At 39.4% G+C, this 25,790-nt stretch overlaps 2 pseudogenes and 5 gene segments (V, D, J or C); all 7 read right to left on the bottom strand.

Annotated features, from left to right (window-relative positions):
• Positions 1-3,122: 3,122 nt before the first annotated feature.
• Positions 3,123-3,599, bottom strand: LOC130514586 (Ig heavy chain V region 5A-like; the record flags this gene model as incomplete). The annotated part of the segment is given in 2 exon segments: positions 3,123-3,418; positions 3,508-3,599. Coding segments are annotated over 2 exon segments (336 nt in total), but the record flags the coding sequence as incomplete, so codon positions are not given.
• Positions 3,600-4,642: 1,043 nt separating this feature from the next.
• LOC130515323 (Ig heavy chain V region 6.96-like) lies at positions 4,643-6,142 on the bottom strand. The segment is given in 3 exon segments: positions 4,643-4,663; positions 5,704-5,999; positions 6,080-6,142. Coding segments are annotated over 3 exon segments (366 nt in total).
• Positions 6,143-6,360: 218 nt separating this feature from the next.
• Positions 6,361-7,471, bottom strand: LOC130515324 (Ig heavy chain V region 23-like; annotated as a pseudogene).
• Positions 7,472-8,078: 607 nt separating this feature from the next.
• LOC130514571 (Ig heavy chain V region 23-like) lies at positions 8,079-8,775 on the bottom strand. The segment is given in 2 exon segments: positions 8,079-8,477; positions 8,566-8,775. Coding segments are annotated over 2 exon segments (363 nt in total).
• A 13,180-nt stretch (positions 8,776-21,955) lies between these two features.
• LOC130514569 (Ig heavy chain V region 6.96-like) lies at positions 21,956-22,444 on the bottom strand (annotated as a pseudogene).
• A 557-nt stretch (positions 22,445-23,001) lies between these two features.
• Positions 23,002-23,595, bottom strand: LOC130514563 (Ig heavy chain V region MC101-like). The segment is given in 2 exon segments: positions 23,002-23,428; positions 23,516-23,595. Coding segments are annotated over 2 exon segments (433 nt in total).
• A 596-nt stretch (positions 23,596-24,191) lies between these two features.
• LOC130515325 (Ig heavy chain V region 23-like) lies at positions 24,192-24,870 on the bottom strand. The segment is given in 3 exon segments: positions 24,192-24,198; positions 24,254-24,572; positions 24,661-24,870. Coding segments are annotated over 3 exon segments (375 nt in total).
• Between the last annotated feature and the right edge of the window lie 920 nt (positions 24,871-25,790).

Consider the following 25,790-nt stretch of genomic DNA (forward strand, 5'->3'; position numbering starts at 1 on the left):
ACACACGACACCGCGACCCTGATGACGACTTTGACGACGACGAGCCGGATGACGCCCATCGTACACCGCCATATTCGGACGGTTACAACTGGTCAGTCGAAGACAGAAGGAATTTCGAGGGATTCCTGGATGAGGAATGACTGCTAAAGTGATCGTTTACGTGTTTCTTTTGTGTGTTTACAACTTAACAAGGCTGGTCATACTGTGAATATGGATTAATTACCGTTTTGAACAAACGTTGTTGTTATATTGCTATTGTTGTTTGCATCGCTTTGCACTACTTCGAGAGTTCGAGTTACCGTATATGTGTGTTGCACTAACGTTTGATTTACCGCAACGGTACTACGTGATAAAAATGTTGGCACTAAATCGAAGATTTATTAAACTCCACTATCCACTTGTGATAAAAATGTTGCACTGCCTGTTATAACTCGCTGTTATTAAACGAACTGTGTTACGCGAAAACACTACGTCACTCGGGAAAATAATAAAAACAACAGCTGTTTATTCGTTTTGGGAGTGAATAGAGTTGTGAGAACGACGGTTTTGCATTCTATTAAATAAAGTTTGACTGACTTATCTGGCTGTTTTATTGACATTCCTTTTAGCGCAGCTCGATCTAGTGAACGCGTCATGAAACCACAGGCACTACGCGGTTTTTCTATGCTATGCGCCTTATAAACACGGTGCGCCCTGTGTATGAAAATATTTCTAAAATAGGCTGTTAATTGAAGGTGCGCCCTATAATACGGCGCGCCTTATGGTTGTGAAAATACGGTAGGTAAATCTTTCATTCTTATTGTAAATAATTACTTGTGATTTGAATATGAATGACTGAGATTAGAGTAATCAACTAAATGTTTGATAGAATTTTTTTGACATGTTTAAGTTTCTTCGGAAAAAAATCATATAAATTCTTCTTTACCGATAGGTATAGAAATTAGGTCAATTTAAACTGAAAAAAATGCCGAGTGGTAAAGGTGAGTAGTTGGAAAATAGAAATGATAAGCTTTAGTGTTAAAAATTGATTCTGTGATTGAATATTCTGTACATTAGATATATCAGATACTGAGAATGTGTCATTGCACATTCATAGTACCTTCAGTCAATTCACCTCTGAATAAATGTTTTTATCATATTCAATCTAATTAATTGAACATCTGATGTCACTTGTTCTTGTCTTTTTACAGTCAAACAGGATATTTTATCACAGACCAGAATGAGACATCCTAGGACAGACACCTGAGGGCCCCCTAAAGTAACAAGTGAGAAGGAAGAAAAAAATCCAAAACGCTGTTTTGAAATCTGTTGAACTGCATCAGTGATTCCAGGAAAATGGAAACAGTATTGGAGTCACCACAGTCCATTTTTAAATACTTTGGGTAGAGAAGATAGATTACCTGAGGTTAATTGTGAAAAAATATTGAGCATTGCAGGTAAAACGTTGGAGAGAGTGATGGTGGATCAATGACAATAAATGTTCTGTTTGATGATGATAGTTTATGTGAATTAAATGAAGATGACTTTCAGGGAAATTACAAATTAGTCATGAAGCACTTTGCATTTTTATGTTCAAAAGCAGTTGTAAAATAATTTAAATTGACATTTTAAGTGAGGTCATTAACAATTTAAAAGGCATTCATAATAAATAAAGACAGGTTCAGTGTTCACTTCTGATCTTCACAGCAGTAAATATGAGAAGTGTGTGTTTTTGTACAGCTGCTGAACTGACTTCAGTCACTGTGACTCTCGAGCACAATAATAAACAGCAGAATCTTCAGTCTTCAGGCTGTTCATCTGCAGATTCAGCTGTGCTCTGTTTGTCTCTGGAGATGAGAAACCGGCCTTTGACTGACTCAGAGTAGTATGTGCTGCTGCCACTGCCGCTGCTGATATGACTGATCCACTCCAGTCCTTTTCCAGGAGCCTGTCTGACCCAGACCATGTAGGAGCTGCTGATGTGAATCCAGAGGCTGAACAGGCCAGTGTGTGAGATTCTCCAGGTCTTTTAACCACTGGTTCAGACTGGGTCAGAGTCTGAGCATCAACACCTGTTTAGAAGATGAAACATCAAGTTAATCAGCTGATGACAAAATTAAAGTCTGTCAACAATCAGGATGAGTGAAGATCTTCACCTGCCCAGCAGATAGTTAGAAGCAGCAGTCCTGTCCTACAGTCCATCATGTTCAACTGTGTGTCCCCTCTTCTCTGTCCTCCTCTCTGCTCTCACATAAGTAGACGTGGAACACATCTGAGTTTTGCATCGACTCCTCCTCACTAAACAACTGGATTTGATTGTGATGCCTCCTCCTCTTTGGATGATGTGAGCCAATGATCAAGACACTTTTAATTTTGTCCAATTAATGATGCACCAGTGGTCCTAGTAATGATTTGTGAGGTAGCCCACACTTCACACTCAGCAGTTCTCGTCCAGCTGCAAATCAATTTTAGTGTACAAAAGAATGTCTAAAGGGAGAATCATGAGATTGGAGATTGTCAGTGAATTTGTCATATCAGACAGTCACTCATATTAAGTATTTTCTTTAGAATAACACAAACTGTGTCTTCAAATGTTTAATCATTATCAAAAAATAAAGATTTCTTTTTTCCATGAGTCATCATTGATCCTGAATGTTTGAGTAACAATATTAAACACTGATCTTTGTTCAAAATCGTGTTCTGTGTGTGTGCTTTTATTTTGGCTGAATGCTGAAATTAACTGTTGGGATCATTGAAATGACAGAGAAACAAATATATTGTTGCTGAATTATCCTTATCCTTAACAATTTGTCATACATTGAAATTCTCTTGTTGCATAATGAGATCAGAAGTTCAAAAAGCAGTCATGTATATTTTAGGTCATTGGTATTTATATATTTATGAAAACCAATCAAAAAATGTTATTCTATTCTGTTTTCTCATTCTGTATTTCTTTTTTACTACCTTACCCCTACATTTCCTACAGTTTTATATTTCATTTAAATTCTGGGGAAAAAATCTTCTCCAGTTTTTCCTCAACGTTGTTGTCATGATTTATTCCTGGTGTGACAGCGCCCCCTCTGGTGAAAATGTGTTGATGCTCTGAGGGTTTTTGTTCAGCTGCACTGATGGTTTGTGTTATTGTGTCTGGCACAGTAATACACAGCAGTGTCTTCAGGCTGCACATTCACTCCATTTAGAGTCACTGTGTTGCTGGAAGAGTCTGAACTGATGCTGAACTTGTTCTTCAGGGAAGCTTTGTAGTAGGTGGTTCCAGTATTTTCCTTTCCAATCCACTCCAGTCCTTTCCCTGCAGGCTGTCTGATCCAGTGTGTCCAGTAGCTGCTAACAGAATAGGAGACCTGACAGGTGATGGTCAGACGCTGACCTGGCTGCACAGTCACAGAGGCTGGCTGTGTCAACTGTTCACACTTCACACCTGTGAAACAACAAAGAAAATGCTGATTATTAAATCACACTCAAACAGATCAACTGCTGACTTTGACAAATCCACAGATGGAGACTCACATCCAGCTGCCAACAGCAGCAGCAGAGCTACAGAGAACATGGTTAATGTTGAAAGTCAGGTGCAGAGAATTCCACTTACAGTCTGATGTGATGGTTTTATAGCTGAGGAACAAAGAAGAACTCTGAATTTGCATAGAATCAAACACGTGAAGCATCACTGTTGATCTGACTGCAGCAAATAGGAGAGTGGAAACCTACAGTCAAATCATGTTTTAAATGTGAAGATCAGCACATGCAAAACAGTTTTGGAAGAATTCAGATTTATTTCACTATAAAACCAATTAATGGATCTAGATGAGGAGGACAAGAAAAATCCAAAAGAAAGCTCTGAAATCTAATAAACTGCATCAGGGATCAGCATCAGAGTGGAAACCTAGAGTCAAATCATGTTTTACATGTGAAGGTTTGCCGTTAATAATTCATTGTAACCTTTAAAGATATTATTGAAATGAAACAAGTGTCACTGGAACTCTCATGTAAATGTTCATCTACTGTAACATTCAAAACTATCTTTAAATTCATCTAAAACACTCAGAAGTGAGTGTGAAAGAGAAGGTGAGTGATGTCAATGAAACTTTGGCACTCAGATCCTTCGATATTTCTTCATGGAATCTCGAAATAAATTCAACAGACTACAATGAGTGGTCCCAGGTTCGACACCTTGGGGCCCCCAAAAGTATCCAGAGAGGAGGACGACAAAACACACATATTCTTCAGGAGGTTCCTGGCATCTCTCTGTCCCCTTCCTTTCTCTGATTTTGTTACGATGTGCGGACACGAATCGAGACCCCAAATGCAGACACACACGATAGGGTGAGGTTGAAATCAAGTTTACTGAGGTCCAAGTTCAGACAGAGCCAAAGGGTGCAGGTGAAAGACCAACACAATCAGACTGGAGCAGGCTGGGCAGTGCGTGCAGGCATCCAAGTGGCGATCCGCAGGAAAGACGAACGATTAGTTCCAGACTGGAAACAGGTTCGAGGAAACAACTTACAAACAACAGTTATAGGAGCCAGGCTGTACCACGGGGGTAATCAACAAATCAGCGATGAGTGCAGAGTTGAGGAGAACGGCAGGTGTGGATAATGACTGGAGATTGGTCTCAGCTGTGCCTAGCTCGCCCAACAGGGGAGAATCAGGAAACTGCTGGTCCAGCCTGAAAACAGAAAGACACAGAAGGGGAGGGGAGAGAGAAAACACTCGGGACTCCTAATGGTTTTGTCTGTTTTTCCACGTGTTTCTTGTCATCCAGGCTGTCTCTTCTCCACGTTCTCTGCCGTTTGATGTGAAATCTTTGGTCATCGGCGCTCAACTCAGTTTTCATTCCCGTAGTCATAGTTTTAGATGTCATTTCTTTGCTCATCAGCGCTGTCTCTCTGCCTGCAGACCTGCCAACACCATCTGCTCCTGCTCGTCTCTCAACCTAAATCCTGACTCACTGTGCTTCTTTTCCTGTTGGATATTTTCACTGTGGTCCCGTTCAGTCTGATCCTGTAATTGTTTTCCACCAAATTCCATAAAAGAACACAACTAAATCCAAACAATTTTTTGGTTCAATCTGTTCCTCCGAATTTAATTAATATTGCAAATAAGGTTGTGAAATCAGTTGAATTTTTGCAGGAAATCCTCAGGACTGTGGTGATTAATAAAGTTGTCATTGTACCATTTTTTAACATAGATTGTTGGGAAATAAGATAGAGTTCAGGTTAATTGTTTTTGCTCAAAGATTGGACCATTGCAGGTTAAAAACAATTTACAGAAAAATGCTGGATCAACAAGAATTTATCAAAGGTTGAACTGAACTATTCCATAAGAATAATTGATGTTAAATGAAGGTAGACCCCCAATGTGGGAAGATTTCCTCGAAAATATTTAAATACTGCAAAAAACCTCAAGGTCAATCAGTCAAAACTATGCTTATTTACCATCAATACAATGTAATTGAACTAGCAGAATATTTAATTATTTGAGGGGGAAATGTCATATATTTGTTCCAGAGGGTTTTATTAAATGCATAAACATTTACATAGTTTGTAAATTATTAAAAAGTAAGGAGTTAAATAAATATAAAAGGCATAAATGAATAAAATAAAGACAGTGTTCAGGTTGCAGTTCTGCACTTCACAGCAGTAAATATGAGAAGTGTGTGTTTTTGTACAGCTGCTGAACTGACTTCAGTCACTGTGACCATCGAGCACAATAATAAATAGCAGAATCTTCAGTCTTCAGGCTGTTCATCTGCAGATTCAGCTGTGCTCTGTTGTTGTCTCTGGAGATGATAAACCGGCCTTTGACTGACTCAGAGTAGTACTTGTAGCTGCCACCATATTTGACAGCACTGATCCACTCCAGTCCTTTTCCAGGAGCCTGTCTGACCCAGCTCATCCAGTAGTCACTGAATGTGAATCCAGAGGCTGAACAGGTCAGTGTGTGAGATTCTCCAGGTCTTTTAACCACTGGTTCAGACTGGGTCAGAGTCTGAGCATCAACACCTGTTTAGAAGATGAAACATCAAGTTAATCAGCTGATGACAAAAAGTCTATCAACAATCAGGATGAGTGAAGATCTTCACCTGCCCAGCAGATAGTTAGAAGCAGCAGTCCTGTCCTACAGTCCATCATGTTCAACTGTGTGTCCCCTCTTCTCTGTCCTCCTCTCTGCTCTCACATAAGTAGACATGGCAACATCTGAGTTTTGCATCGACTCCTCCTCAGTAAAGAACTGGATTTGATTGTGATGCCTCCTCCTCTTTAGATGATGTGAGCCTATGATCAATGACACTTTTAATTTTGTCCAATTAATGATGTACCAGTGGTCCTAGTACTGATTTGTGAGGTAGCCCACACTTCACACTCAGCAGTTCTCGTCCGGCTAAAAATCAATTTTACTATACAAAAAAATGTCTAAAGGGAGAATCATGAGATCGGAGATTTTCAATGAATTTGTGACATCATTTAATCGATTTTAAAAATACACATTTTTTTCCATGAGTTATCAATTGATCATGAATGTTTGAGTAACAATATTAAAAACTGATCTCTTTTAAAAAAAAAAAAGGTTCTGTGTGTGTGCTTTTATTTTGGGTGAAAGTTGAAATTAACTGTTGAGATCATTGAAATTACAGAGAAACAAATATATTGTCGCTGCATTATCCTTATGAAACAATTTTAAATGCATGTGAAATTCACTTGTATCATAATGAGATCAGAAGTTCAGCATTCAACAAAATCAGTCATCATATATATTTTAGGTCATTTGGTCTTTATTTATTTGTGCAAAAGGAATCCAAAAACATTTTCTTATTTTGTAGTTCTTTTTACTACAAAAAACATTGAAAGTTTTCTACACAGGTTTTATATTTAATTTAAATTCTGAGGGTAAAAATCTTGTGCTCCAGCATTCTTCTCAAAATTTCTGCCTCAACGTTGTTGTCATGATTCATTCCTGGTGTGACAGCGCCCCCTCTGGTGATGTTGTGTTGATGCTCTGAGGGTTTTTGTTCAGCTCCACTGATGGTTTGTGTTATTGTGTGTCTGGCACAGTAATACACAGCAGTGTCTTCAGGCTGCACATTCACTCCATTGAGTCACTGTGTTGCTGGAAGAGTCTAAACTGATGCTGAACTTGTTCTTCAGGGAAGCTTTGTAGTTGGAGCCTCCAGTATATTTCCGTCCAATCCACTCCAGTCCTTTCCCTGCAGGCTGTCTGATCCAGTGTGTCCAGTAGCTGCTGAGAGAATAAGAGACCTGACAGGTGATGGTCAGACTCTGACCTGGCTGCACAGTCACAGAGGCTGGCTGTGTCAACTGTTCATACTTCACACCTGTGAAACAACAAAGAAAATGCTGATTATAAAATCACACTCAAACAGATCAACTGCTGACTTTGACAATTCCACAGAGAGACTCACATCCAGCTGCCAACAGCAGCAGCAGAGCTACAGAGAACATGGTTAATGTTGAAAGTCAGGTGCAGAGAACTCCACTCACAGTCTGATGTGATGGTTTTATAGCTGAGGAACAAAGAAGAACTCTGAATTTGCATCGAATCAAACATGTGAAGCATCACTGTTGATCTGACTGGAGCCAATAGAAGAGTGGAAACCTACAGTCAAATCATGTTTTACATGTGAAGTTTAGCACATGCAAAACAGTTTTGGAAGAAGATTTATTTCACAAGAACAAACCAATTAATGGATCTTGATGAGGGGACAAGAAAAAATCCAAAAGAAAGCTCTGAAATCTAATAAACTGCATCAGGGATCAAACCAATCAATCGATCTCGGAGAGGAAAAAAGTCAAAATTTTGAGGACAGCAGTCCAAACCAAAACACAAGATAACCCGGTCAAAGACATGAGGGGCCCACTGGACACTTTAACAAAACACTCTCTGGTTGAGGACAGATGGAGAAGTGGTTTTAATACACAAGGACGGGGCAAAGATGATGAGACACAAATGATGATTAAATAAAATAATAAACAAACACAGGAGAGTCTTAAACATTATGTCTATTTATGTGCACCTAAGAAAGAAACTGCTGGAAATATTTTGAAAACTTTCCTGGTAAATCTTTATGAAGATTGTAATTCAGTTTCTGAGAAGGAGACATGTTTGTTGTCTGTGGAGGTTTTTGCACAGCTGTTCCTCTCTCTGGAGTCACTGTGTTTCTCGAGCACAGAAGAAAACAGCAGAATCCTCTGCTGTCAGGCTGCTGATCTGCAGGTACTGAGTGCTGCTGGACACGTCTTCAGTCATCACGTAACCACTTTCGAAAGAGCTTCCATAGCTAGCAGAGTTTGAACCTGCGTTCATCAACCCGATCCACTCCAGAGCTTTCCCTGGTCTCTGTCGTATCCAGTGGATATAGTAGCTGGTCATGTCAAACCCTGAAATGGTGCAGGACATCTTCACTGTCTCTCCAGGTCTTTTTACTTCAGGCTGAGACTGATCCAGTCTTTCACTCCAAACACCTGAAAGACAATAGAAATACACCCAACAACCAGGTCAAGCCCATTCTGGACCTGTCCACAGAAGTAACAGCAGCCCTGATGTTCTCACCGTGAACAGTGACAATGATCAGTAAACCTCTGATCACTGTGTTCTCCATTATGTGCTGACACTGCAGTTCTGTGCTCTGATCTGAGCAGAACTGTGTAAAACTGCTCCAGGCTCCTGTCACAAGTTCCTGCTGTTTTTATAGGACAGGGAGAGTTTGCATAGACGTCCCTCTCTGGGACATTTTCATAAACACCCCAAGACAATCTGAAGAGAGACACTCAGAATCAGTCATCATGAAATGTATCCATGATGATCCATTATATGATTAATGAACTTGAACCTGTATAAATTGTGTCACATGACTGTATTGATCACATTAGACTGAGCAGAAATGTGACTTTTAAACATGTCTGCAGGGAGCGTTCTATATTCTAGAATTGTTTGTTTCACTTGTTTGTTTCATCAATTCATTTTTCTTTTTGCTCTAAAATGTTTTTCTGCTGTTTGTTTTCATGGTTTATAGATGTTTGTGCACCTCATCTGTGTCTGCAGCCTCCTCATTCTCTGCTGTCACAGAGTTACTAAAGTATGTTTGTGTCATTAAGACTTGTCAAGGCATCATTTTGGTTAATGCCAGTGAGTCTGGAAGCTGGATGAGATCAAGTCAGTCAAAACGTGTGGAAACACAAATCAGCATTATCTCCATCATTCTTCAGTGGTGAGAGTCCTCATTTCTTTCTCTCTCTCCGACTGACTCTCTTGCTCACACACACACCACACACACACACACCACACACACACACACCCACACACACAACACACACACACACCACACACACACCACACACACACACACATGCACAATCCTTTCCCTATCTTTGTTGGTATTTAGAGACATAATTTATTTCAAAGCTCCCTACCCAACCATAACTATACCAACTCATCCTGAACAAATGGGCCCAACTCCACAAACAGGTCCTCCCATTGTCAGTAGATTGAGGATTGTGTTATTCAATATGTATTAAATACCAGTGACGTGCGGTGAGGTTCATGGCTGGTGAGGCACTGACTTCTCAAGAGTCAGATTTACGACGGTAAGAACTGAAAAAAGCATCTATTTCATTTCACCATTTTTCCAACAGCATTCAACAACTGATAATGCTTCATATCCCATCAGCATTCCTCTTTCAATTACACTCACAATCCAACACAAACATATACACAGGAACATATTTGTCCTATAAAGAACTTTCTTTTCTTATAGCTATGGATAGAGCACCCATCTTGTATTTTAAGAAATTCATATTTCTGTGAACAAATTAAAGTGCAGAGATGTGTGCAGCACAAATTTAATTTTGACCAACAGTAAAAATTTCTGTTATTTTTCGAACTTTAAAATCTGTTCTTCAATAAATTTTAATAAAGTTTGCCTATTAAAATGATCACAAAAAAAGAATAATTCTTTAAGGACAGGATTGCCTCTGTTGAAGCAGCACTGCAGCGAGAAAGCACCTGCCAGCTTGCGTCCGCCCCCTTGAGTTGAGGCAGAGTACTGCACGCCTCACCTGCTGACTTTTCTCTGCACTCTGTGTGTGCGATCAGCAGGAATATTTCTCTCACACATGCATGTAAAGTTCATATTAGCGATATGCTGAGGAACAAAAACTGGCACACGTCATGCAACCCAGTTTGTAGTGGATCATGCAGTCAGACGTGGGGCACAATTCACCTCTGCCTCACCCGGGTTTCTGCCCTGGATTTGATCGGTAGAACTCAAATTCTGCACTTTTAACTCAAAAAATGGGAACAATGTGTAGTCATACTCCAAATGAAATTTTAACACATGTCATAGGAAAATATTATATTTATTTATGTACACTTTCTTTTTTGGTCAGGGAGGCACTGTCCACATGTTTCTTGTCATCCAGGCTGTCTCTTCTCCACGTTCTCTGCCGGTTTGATGTGAAATCTTTGGTCATCGGCTCAACTCAGTTTTCATTCCCGTAGTCATAGTTTTAGATGTCATTTCTTTGCTCATCAGCGCTGTCTCTCTGCCTGCAGACCTGCCAACACCAACGGCTCCTGCTCGTCTCTCAGCCTAAATCCTGACTCACTGTGCTTCTTTTCCTGTTGGATATTTTCACTATGGTCCTCTTCAGTCAGATCCTGTAACCTGTTTTCCACCAAATTCCATAAAAGAACACAACTAAATCCGGACAAATTTTTGGTTCAGTCTGTTCCTTCGAATTTATTTAATGTTGCAAATAAGGTTGTGAAATCAGTTGAATTTTTGCAGGAAATCCTCAGGAGTATGGTGATTAATAAAGTTGCCATTGTACCATTTTTTAACATAGTTTGTTGGGAAATAAGATAGAGTTCTGGTTATTGTTTTTGCTCAAAGATTGGACCATTGCAGGTTAAAAGTAACTTGACAGAAAAATGCTGGATCAACAAGAATTTATCAACTGTTGTTGAAGTGAACTATTCCATAAGAATAATTTATGTTAAATGAAGGTAGACCCCCAGTGTGGGAAGATTTCAACTAAAATATTCAGATACTCCAAAAAACCTCGAGGTCAATCAGTCAAAACTATGCATAATTTACCATCAATACAATGTAATTGAGCTATCAGAATATTAAATTATTTGAGGGGGAAATGTGATGTATTTGTTACTGATGGGTTTAATAAATGCATAAACATATACATAGTTTGTAAATTATTAAAAAGTAAGGAGGTAAATTAAAGATATAAAAAGAGAATTATTAAAATAAAAACAGTATTCAGTGTGCAGTTCTGCACTTCACAGCAGGAAATACGAGGTGTGTGTTTTTGTACAGCTGCTGAACTGACTTCAGTCACTGTGACTCTCGAGCACAATAATAAACAGCAGAATCTTCAGTCTTCAGGCTGTTCATCTGCAGATTCAGCTGTGCTTTGTTGTCTCTGGAGATGATAAACCGGCCTTTGACTGACTCAGAGTAGTACTGGCTGCTGCCACTGCTGTAGATATAAGCGATCCACTCCAGTCCTTTTCCAGGAGCCTGTCTGACCCAGACCATCCCATAGCTGCTGAATGGGAATCCAGAGGCTGAACAGGTCAGTGTGTGAGATTCTCCCGGTCTTTTAACCACTGGTTCAGACTGGGTCAGAGTCTGAGCATCAACACCTGTTTAGAAGATGAAACATCAAGTTAATCAGCTGATGACAGAAAAGTCTGTCCACAATCAGGTTGAGTGAAGATCTTCACCTGCCCAGCAGATAGTTAGAAGCAGCAGTCCTGTCCTACAGTCCATCATGTTCAACTGTGTGTCCCCTCTTCTCTGTCCTCCTCTCTGCTCTCACATAAGTAGACGTGGAACACATCTGAGTTTTGCATCAACTCCTCCTCAGTTTCATTTGCACAGCATCAATTTGATTCTCACTTTTTTGAGTTTTTCTCAAAATAAATATTTTTTGTTTACCAGTTTTAAAACACATTTTGACAGCTTAATTCACATGATTTCAGTCATGATTTTTAAAAATTATTTCCACGTAAATATTTAACACAAAAAATGAGCTGGAATCAATAAAACATATCTTTTGATTGAAGATTCAACAAGACTTTCACCAAAAATCTAATCTGTCTGATTTTTGCATGTTTGATGTTAAATGTGAAGATATTGCCTTTTTTGGCTGGAGAAATTAAATAAATATCAAGTGAAATAAATTCATTGGCATTATTAATTAATTCTGCTCACATTTCTGTGCTGGATGGATTGTTTTAGTCATAATATTGACTCAAAAACAGGAAATAAACCATTAACTGTCACAATGATAAATCTGACAAATACCCTGTGGAATTTCAGAAAAGCATCTGCTCTCTTCAACCAGGGTATGTGGACACTAATACACAGCAGAGGCCTCCAGATTTAGACTGAACAGTCTCAGAAAACCATACCATTTCTGTTGATGTAAAAAAAAAAAATTCTGTACAGACATTTGAGTTTCAACGAGGCAAAAAATCATTGAAGAGAAGTTTGATGTGAAAAAAAAACAACCTTCGACTGGATTATTTATTCATTTGTTGACTAGCAAAACTTGGAAGATGAGATCATCCCATTTTCTTTATGAAGAAATGGGAATGATGCCTCTAAATGTTCAGTTTTGTTGTAAACAGTGCTGTGTAAAACAGCTCCAGGCTTCATTCAAACGATTTTGTGTTTCAAGACGACAAAGAGTTTGTGCAGTCCTCTCTCTGTTATATGTGTGGAAAGGCTAAGAAAAATCAAATATATGAAGGTGATGATGAGTTGTTGAAATTAATCCTGTTGAGACAGCGCCCCCTCTGGTGATGATGTGTTGGTGCTCTGAGAGGTTTTTGTTCAGCTACACTGACGGTTTGTGTTATTGTGTCTCTGGCACAGTAATACACAGCAGTGTCTTCAGGCTGCACATTCACTCCATTTAGAGTCACTGTGTTGCTGGAAGAGTCTAAACTGATGCTGAACTTGTTCTTCAGGGAAGCTTTGTAGCTTGGGGTGTATCCAACACGATGGTGACCAATCCACTCCAGTCCTTTCCCTGCAGGCTGTCTGATCCAGCCTGTCCAGTAGCTGCTAACAGAATGAGAGACCTGACAGGTGATGGTCAGACTCTGACATGGCTGCACAGTCACAGAGGCTGGCTGTGTCAACTGTTCACCCTTCACACCTGTGAAACAACAAAGAAAATGCTGATTATAAAATCACACTCAAACAGATCAACTGCTGACGTTTACAAATCCACAGAGAGAGACTCACATCCAGCTGCCAACACAGCAGCAGCAGAGCTGCAGAGAACATGGTTAATGTTGAAAGTCAGGTGCAGAGAACTCCACTGACAGTCTGATGTGATGGTTTTATAGGTGAGGAACAAAGAAGAACTCTGAATTTGCATAGAATCAAACACGTGAAGCATCACTGTTGACCATATGGAGCCAATAGAAGAGTGGAAACCTACAGTCAAATCATGTTTTACATATAAAGGTCTGCTGTTAGTTACCTTATTAAGATTAAGATGTACTTTATTCATCCCCGCAGGGAAATTGAATTGTAACCTATTGTAACCTTTTAAAATATTCATGAAATTCCTGTTTAAGGTTTTGTGGAAATTAACTATGAAATCTACTGTGAAACTTACTGTGTAGCACAAGTTTATCATGTAACTTTGAATCACTAGAACTGACTTATGCATATACTGAAGAATGTGCGTACGTGCAGGCATTTAATCACACTTCTTGGTGCCACTTTGTGACTGGCTCATGAGGTACCGGAACTTACATAGAACATAATCATTTAAGGTAATAAGATGGCGTCGTCAGTTAATCATATGACCATTTGAACACTGTTGCTAACTTTTCTGCTGAATATAAACCAACACCCAAAAGGTCCAGCACTTTTTTTATCTGTTGGCAGATGGAGAATGTTTCTCTCATATTGTAAAAAGGCCCACAAATGTGTCTAATAAACTTTTTACTGAAGATCACGGATTCTCTGGTCGTTTCACGGTCCGAACCTACGAAGCAGATTTGCAACAGTTTCTTCCTGTTAAAGGGGAGGTTTTCCTGCCACTGTTGCTTGTTAGGGTCAGGCCCTGGGATTCTGTAAAGTGCCTCAAAACAATTTAGAATGTAATAGATGGTATTCTAAATAAAGATTGATTGATTGGTTGATTGATCGATTGAAATAAATCTCACTTTAACTTGGATGTTTGTATTTGTTCCTGTCTTAACTTTCAACAGTAAAAAAGGATATTGCATCATAGATCAAGAATGAGTCGTCCCAAGACAGACACCTCAGGCCTCCCAAAAGAAACAGGTGAGAAAGACAACAAAAAATCCAAAAGAGAGCTATGAAATGTATTGAACTGCATCAGGGATTCCAGGGAAATAGAACCAGTTTTGCAATCACCTTAGTCCATTTTAAAATAGTTTTGATAGAGAAGATAGAGGTTAATTGTAGCTGAACAAACATAGGACCATTGCAGGTGAAAAGTGATTGGAGAGAGTGCTGGCGGGTGAAGCGGTAAAAATGTCAATGCTTAAAACCCTGAGTTCGCTAAGTCTCAGCCTTAACCAGCCAACAGCGAAGGCCATGTGTGTGTATTCATAATATTTAAGCTATTATTCCTCATATATTCATCCCAAATAGTCAACGTTAATGAGTGTAGCTCTGATCCATCCAGATAGTTAGAAGCAGCAGTCCTGTCCTACAGTCCATCATGTTCAACTGTGTGTCCCCTCTTCTCTGTCCTCCTCTCTGCTCTCACATAAGTAGACGTGGAACACATCTGAGTTTTGCATCGACTCCTCCTCACTAAAGAACTGGATTTGATTGTGATGCCTCCTCCTCTTTGGATGAGGTGCGTTTATAATCTGAGACTTTAAATTTCATCTAACTAATAGTGCACCAGTGGTCCCAGTACTGAGCTCTGAGGTACCCCACATTTCACACCAACCAGTTCCAATCAAGCTTCAAATGAAAACTGTTGCAGAGAAAGCCCCTTAGAACATGCCCAGGGAAAACCCTCATTTTATTGTTTTTAAAACGTATTCCAGATTCCATGCAGTCACTGACATATGAGTATATTCTGCATAAAACCTTTCTTCAAATACTTAATTTACATCATGAAATAAAGATACACTTTTTTCCATGAGTCATTACTTGATCATGAATGTTCAAGTGAGAATATAAAACACTGATCTATGTTTAAAAATCATGTACGCGTCTGTGCACTTTTAGTTTATACATGTTAAAATAAGCAATTGAGATCATCAAAGAAATCACTGAGAAAAAAATGTATTATTGCTGCTGTGTCCTAATGGAACTATTTCACATTTACTTACAATTTAATGAGGAGATTAAAAAGTTATGATGCTACAGAAGCAGTCACCATTAATAATATAAATTGGTCATTTAATGAGTGCAAATTACATCCAAAAATGCCTCACCTGTTTTTTACAATTTTTTTCTTAAAAAAAAATTGTGCAAAACCTCTACAGATTTTATATCACATTTAAATTCTTATGTTCTCAAAGTACTAATCTAAAGCATTTGTCCTCAACATTTCTGACTGAACCGCAACATGTCTGGGTGATAAATCATTCCTGGTGTGACAGCGCCCCCTCTGGCGATGTTGTGTTGATGCTCTGATGAGTTTTTGTTCAGCTACACTGATGCTTTGTGTTATTGTTTGTCTGGCACAGTAATACACAGCAGTGTCTTCAGGCTGCACATTCACTCCATTTAGAGTCACTGTGTTGCTGGAAGAGTCTGAACTGATGCTGAACTTGTTCTTCAGGGAATCTTTGTAGTAGGAGCCTCCAGTATATTTCTGTCCAATCCACTCCAGTCCTTTCCCTGCAGGCTGTCTGATCCAGCCCGTCCAGTAGCTGCTAACAGAATAAGAGACCTGACAGGTGATGGTCAGACGCTGACCTGGCTGCACAGTCACAGAGGCTGGCTGTGTCAACTGTTCACACTTCACACCTGTGGATGAAGAGCAGAAGATTGAATCAGTGGACGTAGAGGGAACAGTCAGGGTGATCACACTGTCAGTGTCTCTGCCTCAGTCAGACTCACAGGATCCAGCTGCCAACAGCAGCAGCAGAGCTACAGAGAACATGGTTGGTATTGAAGCTGATCTGATGGGAGCTTCTCTTCTTCTGCTGCAGCTGACAGCAGGATGTCAAGTCTTTATAGCAGATGGACTGGAAGTTCCCTTTGCATAGAGAAGAAAACTGACAGGATATAAAAGAAGCACCAACTGTTCTGACCACAAAACACCAAACAGAAATCAGCTCAGCGTACCAACAATGTTATGTTGTTTTATTTAACACCAAGTAGAATAATATAGTTAAATCATTCATTCTTATCGTAAATATTACTTTCGATTTGAATATGAATCACTGAGATTAAGAGTAATCAACTAAATAGATAGAAATTTTTTTTTGATACCGGTGTGTCAGTGATTACCTCATGTTTCATTTTAATATAAATAAGTTTAGATTTCTTAATAAGAAAAAATCTCCTTTACCAATGAAAACAGAAATTAATTATTTATAATACCTTCAATCAATTCACCTCTGAATAAATGTTTCATATTCAATCTAATTAATTGAACATCTGATGTCACTGATTTGACTGTCAATTGTTTTTGTCTTTTTACAGTCAAACAGGATTTTGTATCACAGACCAGAATGAGACATCCTATGACAGACACCTGAGGGCCCCCTAAAGTAACAAGTGAGAAGGAAGAAAAAAGTCCAAAAGGCTGTTTTGAAATCTGCTGAACTGCATCAGTGATTCCAGGACAATGGAAACAGTATTGGAGTCACCACAGTCCATTTTTAAATCCTTTGGGTAGAGAAGATAGATTACCTGAGGTTAATTGTTGATGACCAAATATTGGACAAAAACAGTTGTAGAGAGTGATGGTGGATCAATGAGAATTAATACATGTTCAGTTGATGATAGTTTATGTGAATTAAATGAAATGACTTTAAAGTAAATTTACAAATTAGTCATGTCAGCACTTTACATTAATTTTGGTTAAAAGCAGTTTAAATAACATTTAAAAGGCATGCATTATTAAAATAAAGACAGCATTCACTTCAGCTCTTCACAGCAGTAAATATGAAAAGTGTGTGTTTTTGTACAGCTGCTGAACTGACTTCAGTCACTGTGCGTTTCGAGCACAATAATAAACAGCAGAATCTTCAGTCTTCAGGCTGTTCATCTGCAGATTCAGCTGTGCTCTGTTGTTGTCTCTGGAGATGATAAACCGGCCTTTGACTGACTCAGAGTAGTACTGGCTGCTGCCATCAGTGTAAATAAGACTGATCCACTCCAGTCCTTTTCCAGGAGCCTGTCTGACCCAGTGCATCTGATAGCTGCTGAATGTGAATCCAGAGGCTGAACAGGTCAGTGTGTGAGATTCTCCAGGTCTTTTAACCACTGGTTCAGACTGGGTCAGAGTCTGAGCATCAACACCTGTTTAGAAGATGAAACATCAAGTTAATCAAATGATGACAGAAAAGTCTGTCCACAATCAGGATGAGTGAAGATCTTCACCTGCCCAGCAGATAGTTAGAAGCAGCAGTCCTGTCCTACAGTCCATCATGTTCAACTGTGTGTCCCCTCTTCTCTGTCCTCCTCTCTGCTCTCACATAAGTAGACGTGGAACACATCTGAGTTTTGCATCGACTCCTCCTCACTAAACAACTGGATTTGATTGTGATGCCTCCTCTTTGGCTGATGTGAGCCTATGATAAATGAGACTTTTAATTTTGTCCAATTAATGATGTACCAGTGGTCCTAGTTCTGATTTGTGAGGTACCCCACACTTCACACTCAGCTGTTCTCATCCACCTGCAAATTAATTTTAGGATACAAAAAGAATGTCTGAAGGGAAAATCATGAGATTGGAGATTGTCAGTGAATTCGTCATATCAGACAGTTACTCATATTTAAGTATTTTCTTTAGAATAAAACAAACTGTGTCTTCAAATATTTAATCATTATCAAAAAATAAAGATTTCTTTTTTCCATGAGTCATCATTTGATCCTGAATGTTTGAGTAACAATATTAAACACTGATCTTTGTTCAAAATCGTGTTCTGTGTGTGTGCTTTTATTTTGACTGAATGCTGAAATTAACTGTTGAGATCATTGAAATTACAGAGAAAAAAATATATTGTTGCTGCATTATCCTTAAAAACAATATTAAATACATGTGAACTTATTGCATAATGAGATCAGAAGTTTAGAATTCTATGAAAGCAGTTATCATATATATTTTCGGTCATTGGTCTGAATTATCCTTATCCTTAACAATTTGTCATACATTGGAATTCTCTTGTTGCGTAATGAGATCAGAAGTTCAAAAAGGAGTCATGTATATTTTAGGTCATTGGTATTTATATATTTGTGCAAAACCAATCCAAAAATGTTTTCTCATTCTGTATTTCTTTTTTACTACCATTACCCCTTGAACGTTTCCTACAGGTTTTATATTTCATTTAAATTCTGGGGAAAAAATCTTCTCCAGCATTTTTCCTCAACGTTGTTGTCATGATTTATTCCTGGCGTGACAGCACCCCCTCTGGTGAAAATGTGTTGATGCTCTGAGGGTTTTTGTTCAGCTCCACTGATGGTTTGTGTTATTGTGTGTCTGGCACAGTAATAGGCTGGGTAGAGAGAGGGGAGAAGAGGGGAGGACAGGTAGAGGAGAGAATAGGTAGGAGAGAAGAGAAGAATTATAACCATAAGCTTTTTTCAAAGAGGAAGGTTTTAAGCCTAATCTTAAAAGTAGAGATGGAGTCAGCCTCCCATACTTTGACAAGGAACTGGTTCCATAGCAGGGAGGCCTGGTAGCTAAATGCTCGGCCTCCCATTCTACTCCTAGAGACTCTGGGGACCACAAGTAGACCAGCATTCTGAGAGTGGAGCAGTACATGGGATGATAAGGTGTCACTAGCTCCTTCAGGTAGGATGGAGCTAGGCCTCTGAGGACCTTGTAGGTCAGAAGAAGAATTTTAAAAATTATTCTAAATTTAACTGGCAGCCAATGAAGAGACGCCATTACAGGAGTTACGTGATCCCTTTTGTCACTACCTGTCAGAACTCTGGCTGCAGCATTTTGGATCACCTGGAGGCTTCTTAAAGAGGTGTTTGGACACACTGATAATAAAGAATTACAATAGTCCAGCCTGGAAGTAACAAATGCATGGACTAACTTTTCAGCATCATGCTGCGTCAGTAGTTTCCTGATCTTTGTGATGTTCCTCAGGTGAAAAGGGGCACTTCTAGAGACTGTTTTAATGTGTGAATTGAAGGAGAGATTTTGATCAAAGGTTATTCCAAGATTCCTCACAGAAAGACTAGATGTCAATGAGATACCAACTAGAGTGATCATGTGATCTAATCTATCCTGAGAGGTTCAGAACCAAACACCATGACCTCAGTTTTTCCTGAGTTAAGGAGGCGGAAATTTGAAGACATCCAAGACTTCATGTCTTTATGGCAGCTTCACTAACTGCTCTGTCTCCTCTTTTTTCATGGATAAATAAAGCTGAATGTCATCAGCATAACAATGATGATAGTTTATGTTAATTAAATGAAGATGACTTTAAGGGAAATTTACATTACTTTTGGTCAAAAACAGTTGTAAAAAATTTGAAAATAACTTTTAAAAGGCATACATTATTAAAATAAAGACAGTGTTCAGTGTTCACCTCAGCTCTTTGCAGCAGTAAATATGAGAAGTGTGTGTTTTTGTTCAGCTGCTGAACTGACTTCAGTCACTGTGACCATCGAGCACAATAATAAACAGCAGAATCTTCAGTCTTCAGGCTGTTCATCTGCAGATTCAGCTGTGCTCTGTTGTTGTCTCTGGAGATGATAAACCGGCCTTTGACTGACTCAGAGTAGTACTGGGTGCTGCCATCAGTGTAAATAAGACTGATCCACTCCAGTCCTTTTCCAGGAGCCTGTCTGACCCAGACCATATCATAGCTGCTGAATGTGAATCCAGAGGCTGAACAGGTCAGTGTGTGAGATTCTCCAGGTCTTTTAACCACTGGTTCAGACTGGGTCAGAGTCTGAGCATCAACACCTGTTTGGAAGATGAAACATCAAGTTAATCAGCTGATGACAAAAATCAAAGTGTGTCCACAATCAGGATGAGTGAAGATCTTCACCTGCCCAGCAGATAGTTAGAAGCAGCAGTCCTGTCCTACAGTCCATCATGTTCAACTGTGTGTCCCCTCTTCTCTGTCCTCCTCTCTGCTCTCACATAAGTAGACGTGGAACACATCTGAGTTTTGCATCGACTCCTCCTCACTAAACAACTGGATTTGATTGTGATGCATCCTCCTTTTTGGAGGATGTGTGTTCATGTCGTCATTTCGTCCCACTGATGGTTTTACAATGGTCCAGTAATCAGTGGTCTGAGGTTTTTTTCAGAGTAAATCTGTCCTGACAGTTGCTCTAAAAACAGTTAGAGTAGATATTAAACTTGCTCAGTCTTTACAAAAAAACTCCTCCTCAGTTTCATTTGCGCAACATTAGTTTGAGTCTCACTTTTTTGAGTTTTTCTCAAAACAAATGTATTTTTATTTCCTAGATTTGAAATGATTTTGACCGTCTCACTTGTTGGAAAAATAACTTTCGTGCCAAATTAACAGTACTATTTCTCTTCTGCATTGAAATTAATTTAATTATCACATTTTTTTGTATTATTTTAAAGTAAATATGAATAGAAATGAAATGAAAAACCACATTAACTTTCACACTGAGACATCTGACTTTGTGTGTTCTGCTGCCACCTTTTGGTCTAAATGTAGAAATAACCTGTGGAATTTCAGAAAAGCCTCTCTGCTCTCTTCAACCAGTGTGTTTGGCACAGTAATACACAGCAGAGTCCTCCAGATTTAGACTGAACAGTCTCAGATACTGTTGATGTTGTCTTTACTGATTTCTATACATCCTTTCACACTACCAGCATTGTCATTCCTGCTGGTATCAGTGAATCCTTCACCGATTGACTCCAGTGCTTTTCCAGGATCCTGTCTGATCCAGTTCATACTAGACCTACGGTAAATGTGAAGTCAGATCTCCTTCAGGACAGATGGAGAGTCTCCAGTGATTTTTGATGACCGAACTGGAAGGAATGGACTGGAATGACTGAACTGGAAACATGCACTGGTGTTTCTTGCTTAGGTTAGACACTGAATGTTCTTATTTAGTCATCATCCAAGCACTGACTCCTCATACTGAGTTTTGAGCGACATGTTTATGTTGTGTAAAGATAAGTTGTCTGCTTTGCCTCTGAAGCCTCAGGAATAGTTTGCTCTGGAAACACATGATATGTATAGGATGGACCTGGACAGAAGTAAAACTGAATATTAGCATTCGGCAGAGATCATAAGGCATCATTTCAAGTCCAAACTGCTCCAGTTGGTGAGTGTTCAGGTACCTTGGAGACCAGAGACGGTGCTACTGCAACTGATGTCCCAAGCAACTAATGATTGGGTTTAATTCACTACTATGTATATTCTGGGCTGCATCTTCTGGTCCTCTGTGTCACATTCTTGGCATGAGCACACAGACAGGTACTTTCTGAGCAAAAGCTCTAATTTTTTTCAAAGTTCAAAGTTCAAAAACTCCTGTCAACATGAGTCAAAAAATGATATATTTTCTTTTGATAATAGTTTCTCATAGTTACATTAAGATGACATTCAGGGAAAATTGCAAATAATTCATGTTGGCAAAAATGTTTATGTTATTGATTGCACAAAATAATTATTAAATCATTAATCTTTCAGGTAATTTAACAGTAAAAAGGTAAATTAAAAATTAAAAGGCAGAAAATAATAGATCAGAGTGTTCACTGTTCCCTTCTGCTCTCCACAGCAGTAAATATGAGAAGTGTGTGTTTTTGTACAGCTGCTGAACTGACTTCAGTCACTGTGCGTCTCGAGCACAATAATAAACAGCAGAATCTTCAGTCTTCAGGCTGTTCATCTGCAGATTCAGCTGTGCTCTGTTGTTGTCTCTGGAGATGATAAACCGGCCTTTGACTGACTCAGAGTAGTACTGGCTGCCCCCACCGCGCTGCTGATAGCGATCCACTCCAGTCCTTTTCCAGGAGCCTGTCTGACCCAGGCCATGTAGTAGCTGCTGAATGTGAATCCAGAGGCTGAACAGGTCAGTGTGTGAGATTCTCCAGGTCTTTTAACCACTGGTTCAGACTGGGTCAGAGTCTGAGCATCAACACCTGTTTAGAAGATGAAACATCAAGTTAATCAGCTGATGACAAAAAGTCTGTCAACAATCAAGATGAGTGAAGATCTTCACCTGCCCAGCAGATAGTTAGAAGCAGCAGTCCTGTCCTACAGTCCATCATGTTCAACTGTGTGTCCCCTCTTCTCTGTCCTCCTCTCTGCTCTCACATAAGTAGACGTGGAACACATCTGAGTTTTGCATCGACTCCTCCTCACTTTCATTTGCACAGCATTAATGTGATTGTTACTTTTTGAGTTTCTCTTAAAATAAATATTTTTTTCTCTGTTTTGAACTGATTTTTACAGTTGAACATGTTGAAATAATAACTTCTTAATGACAACTAATAATTTCTGAACAACTATTCTTTCAAGCCAAATTAGCAGTACTGTACTCAATTTTCTGTATTGAAATTATTTTAATTATGACATTTTTTTGTATTATTTTCAAGTAAATAATTAATACAATGAATAAGATACAAGAATATGCAATTTAACTTCATACATAGACAGACAGAGGGACAGGTCGATCAATCAGCCAACCAATCATTCAACCAAACACATTTTTATTGAAGATTAAACATGACTTATACCAGAATCTAATCTGACTTCTTTTTACTACAAAAAACATTGAAAGTTTCCTACACAGGTTTTATATTTAATTTAAATTCTGAGGGTAAAAATCTTGTGCTCCAGCATTCTTCTCAAAATTTCTGCCTCAACGTTGTTGTCATGATTCATTCCTGGTGTGACAGCGCCCCCTCTGGTGATGTTGTGTTGATGCTCTGAGGGGTTTTTGTTCAGCTCCACTGATGGTTTGTGTTATTGTGTGTCTGGCACAGTAATACACAGCAGTGTCTTCAGGCTGCACATTCACTCCATTGAGTCACTGTGTTGCTGGAAGAGTCTAAACTGATGCTGAACTTGTTCTTCAGGGAAGCTTTGTAGTTGGAGCCTCCAGTATATTTCCGTCCAATCCACTCCAGTCCTTTCCCTGCAGGCTGTCTGATCCAGTGTGTCCAGTAGCTGCTGAGAGAATAAGAGACCTGACAGGTGATGGTCAGACTCTGACCTGGCTGCACAGTCACAGAGGCTGGCTGTGTCAACTGTTCATACTTCACACCTGTGAAACAACAAAGAAAATGCTGATTATAAAATCACACTCAAACAGATCAACTGCTGACTTTGACAAATCCACAGAGAGACTCACATCCAGCTGCCAACAGCAGCAGCAGAGCTGCAGAGAACATGGTTAATGTTGAAAGTCAGGTGCAGAGAACTCCACTCACAGTCTGATGTGATGGTTTTATAGCTGAGGAACAAAGAAGAACTCTGAATTTGCATCGAATAAACATGTGAAGCATCACTGTTGATCTGACTGGAGCCAATAGAAGAGTGGAAACCTACAGTCAAATCATGTTTTACATGTGAAGTTTAGCACATGCAAAACAGTTTTGGAAGAAGATTTATTTCACAAGAACAAACCAATTAATGGATCTTGATGAGGGGACAAGAAAAAATCCAAAAGAAAGCTCTGAAATCTAATAAACTGCATCAGGGATCAAACCAATCAATCGATCTCGGAGAGGAAAAAAGTCAAAATTTTGAGGACAGCAGCCCAAACCAAAACACAAGATAACCCGGTCAAAGACATGAGGGGCCCACTGGACACTTTAACAAAACACTCTCTGGTTGAGGACAGATGGAGAAGTGGTTTTAATACACAAGGACGGGGCAAAGATGATGAGACACAAATGATGATTAAATAAAATAATAAACAAACACAGGAGAGTCTTAAACATTATGTCTATTTATGTGCACCTAAGAAAGAAACTGCTGGAAATATTTTGAAAACTTTCCTGGTAAATCTTTATGAAGATTGTAATTCAGTTTCTGAGAAGGAGACATGTTTGTTGTCTGTGGAGGTTTTTGCACAGCTGTTCCTCTCTCTGGAGTCACTGTTTCTCGAGCACAGAAGAAAACAGCAGAATCCTCTGCTGTCAGGCTGCTGATCTGCAGGTACTGAGTGCTGCTGGACACGTCTTCAGTCATCACGTAACCACTTTCGAAAGAGCTTCCATAGCTAGCAGAGTTTGAACCTGCGTTCATCAACCCGATCCACTCCAGAGCTTTCCCTGGTCTCTGTCGTATCCACTGGATATAGTAGCTGGTCATGTCAAACCCTGAAATGGTGCAGGACATCTTCACTGTCTCTCCAGGTCTTTTTACTTCAGGCTGAGACTGATCCAGTCTTTCACTCCAAACACCTGAAAGACAATAGAAATACACCCAACAACCAGGTCAAGCCCATTCTGGACCTGTCCACAGAAGTAACAGCAGCCCTGATGTTCTCACCGTGAACAGTGACAATGATCAGTAAACCTCTGATCACTGTGTTCTCCATTATGTGCTGACACTGCAGTTCTGTGCTCTGATCTGAGCAGAACTGTGTAAAACTGCTCCAGGCTCCTGTCACAAGTTCCTGCTGTTTTTATAGGACAGGGAGAGTTTGCATAGACGTCCCTCTCTGGGACATTTTCATAAACACCCCAAGACAATCTGAAGAGAGACACTCAGAATCAGTCATCATGAAATGTATCCATGATGATCCATTATATGATTAATGAACTTGAACCTGTATAAATTGTGTCACATGACTGTATTGATCACATTAGACTGAGCAGAAATGTGACTTTTAAACATGTCTGCAGGGAGCGTTCTATATTCTAGAATTGTTTGTTTCACTTGTTTGTTTCATCAATTCATTTTTCTTTTTGCTCTAAAATGTTTTTCTGCTGTTTGTTTTCATGGTTTATAGATGTTTGTGCACCTCATCTGTGTCTGCAGCCTCCTCATTCTCTGCTGTCACAGAGTTACTAAAGTATGTTTGTGTCATTAAGACTTGTCAAGGCATCATTTTGGTTAATGCCAGTGAGTCTGGAAGCTGGATGAGATCAAGTCAGTCAAAACGTGTGGAAACACAAATCAGCATTATCTCCATCATTCTTCAGTGGTGAGAGTCCTCATTTCTTTCTCTCTCTCCGACTGACTCTCTTGCTCACACACACACCACACACACACACACCACACACACACACACGCACACACACAACACACACACACACCACACACACACCACACACACACACACATGCACAATCCTTTCCCTATCTTTGTTGGTATTTAGAGACATAATTTATTTCAAAGCTCCCTACCCAACCATAACTATACCAACTCATCCTGAACAAATGGGCCCAACTCCACAAACAGGTCCTCCCATTGTCAGTAGATTGAGGATTGTGTTATTCAATATGTATTAAATACCAGTGACGTGCGGTGAGGTTCATGGCTGGTGAGGCACTGACTTCTCAAGAGTCAGATTTACGACGGTAAGAACTGAAAAAAGCATCTATTTCATTTCACCATTTTTCCAACAGCATTCAACAACTGATAATGCTTCATATCCCATCAGCATTCCTCTTTCA

This window comes from Takifugu flavidus, chromosome 18 (genome assembly GCF_003711565.1).
Source record: "Takifugu flavidus isolate HTHZ2018 chromosome 18, ASM371156v2, whole genome shotgun sequence".
In the NCBI taxonomy this organism is placed as follows: domain Eukaryota; kingdom Metazoa; phylum Chordata; class Actinopteri; order Tetraodontiformes; family Tetraodontidae; genus Takifugu; species Takifugu flavidus.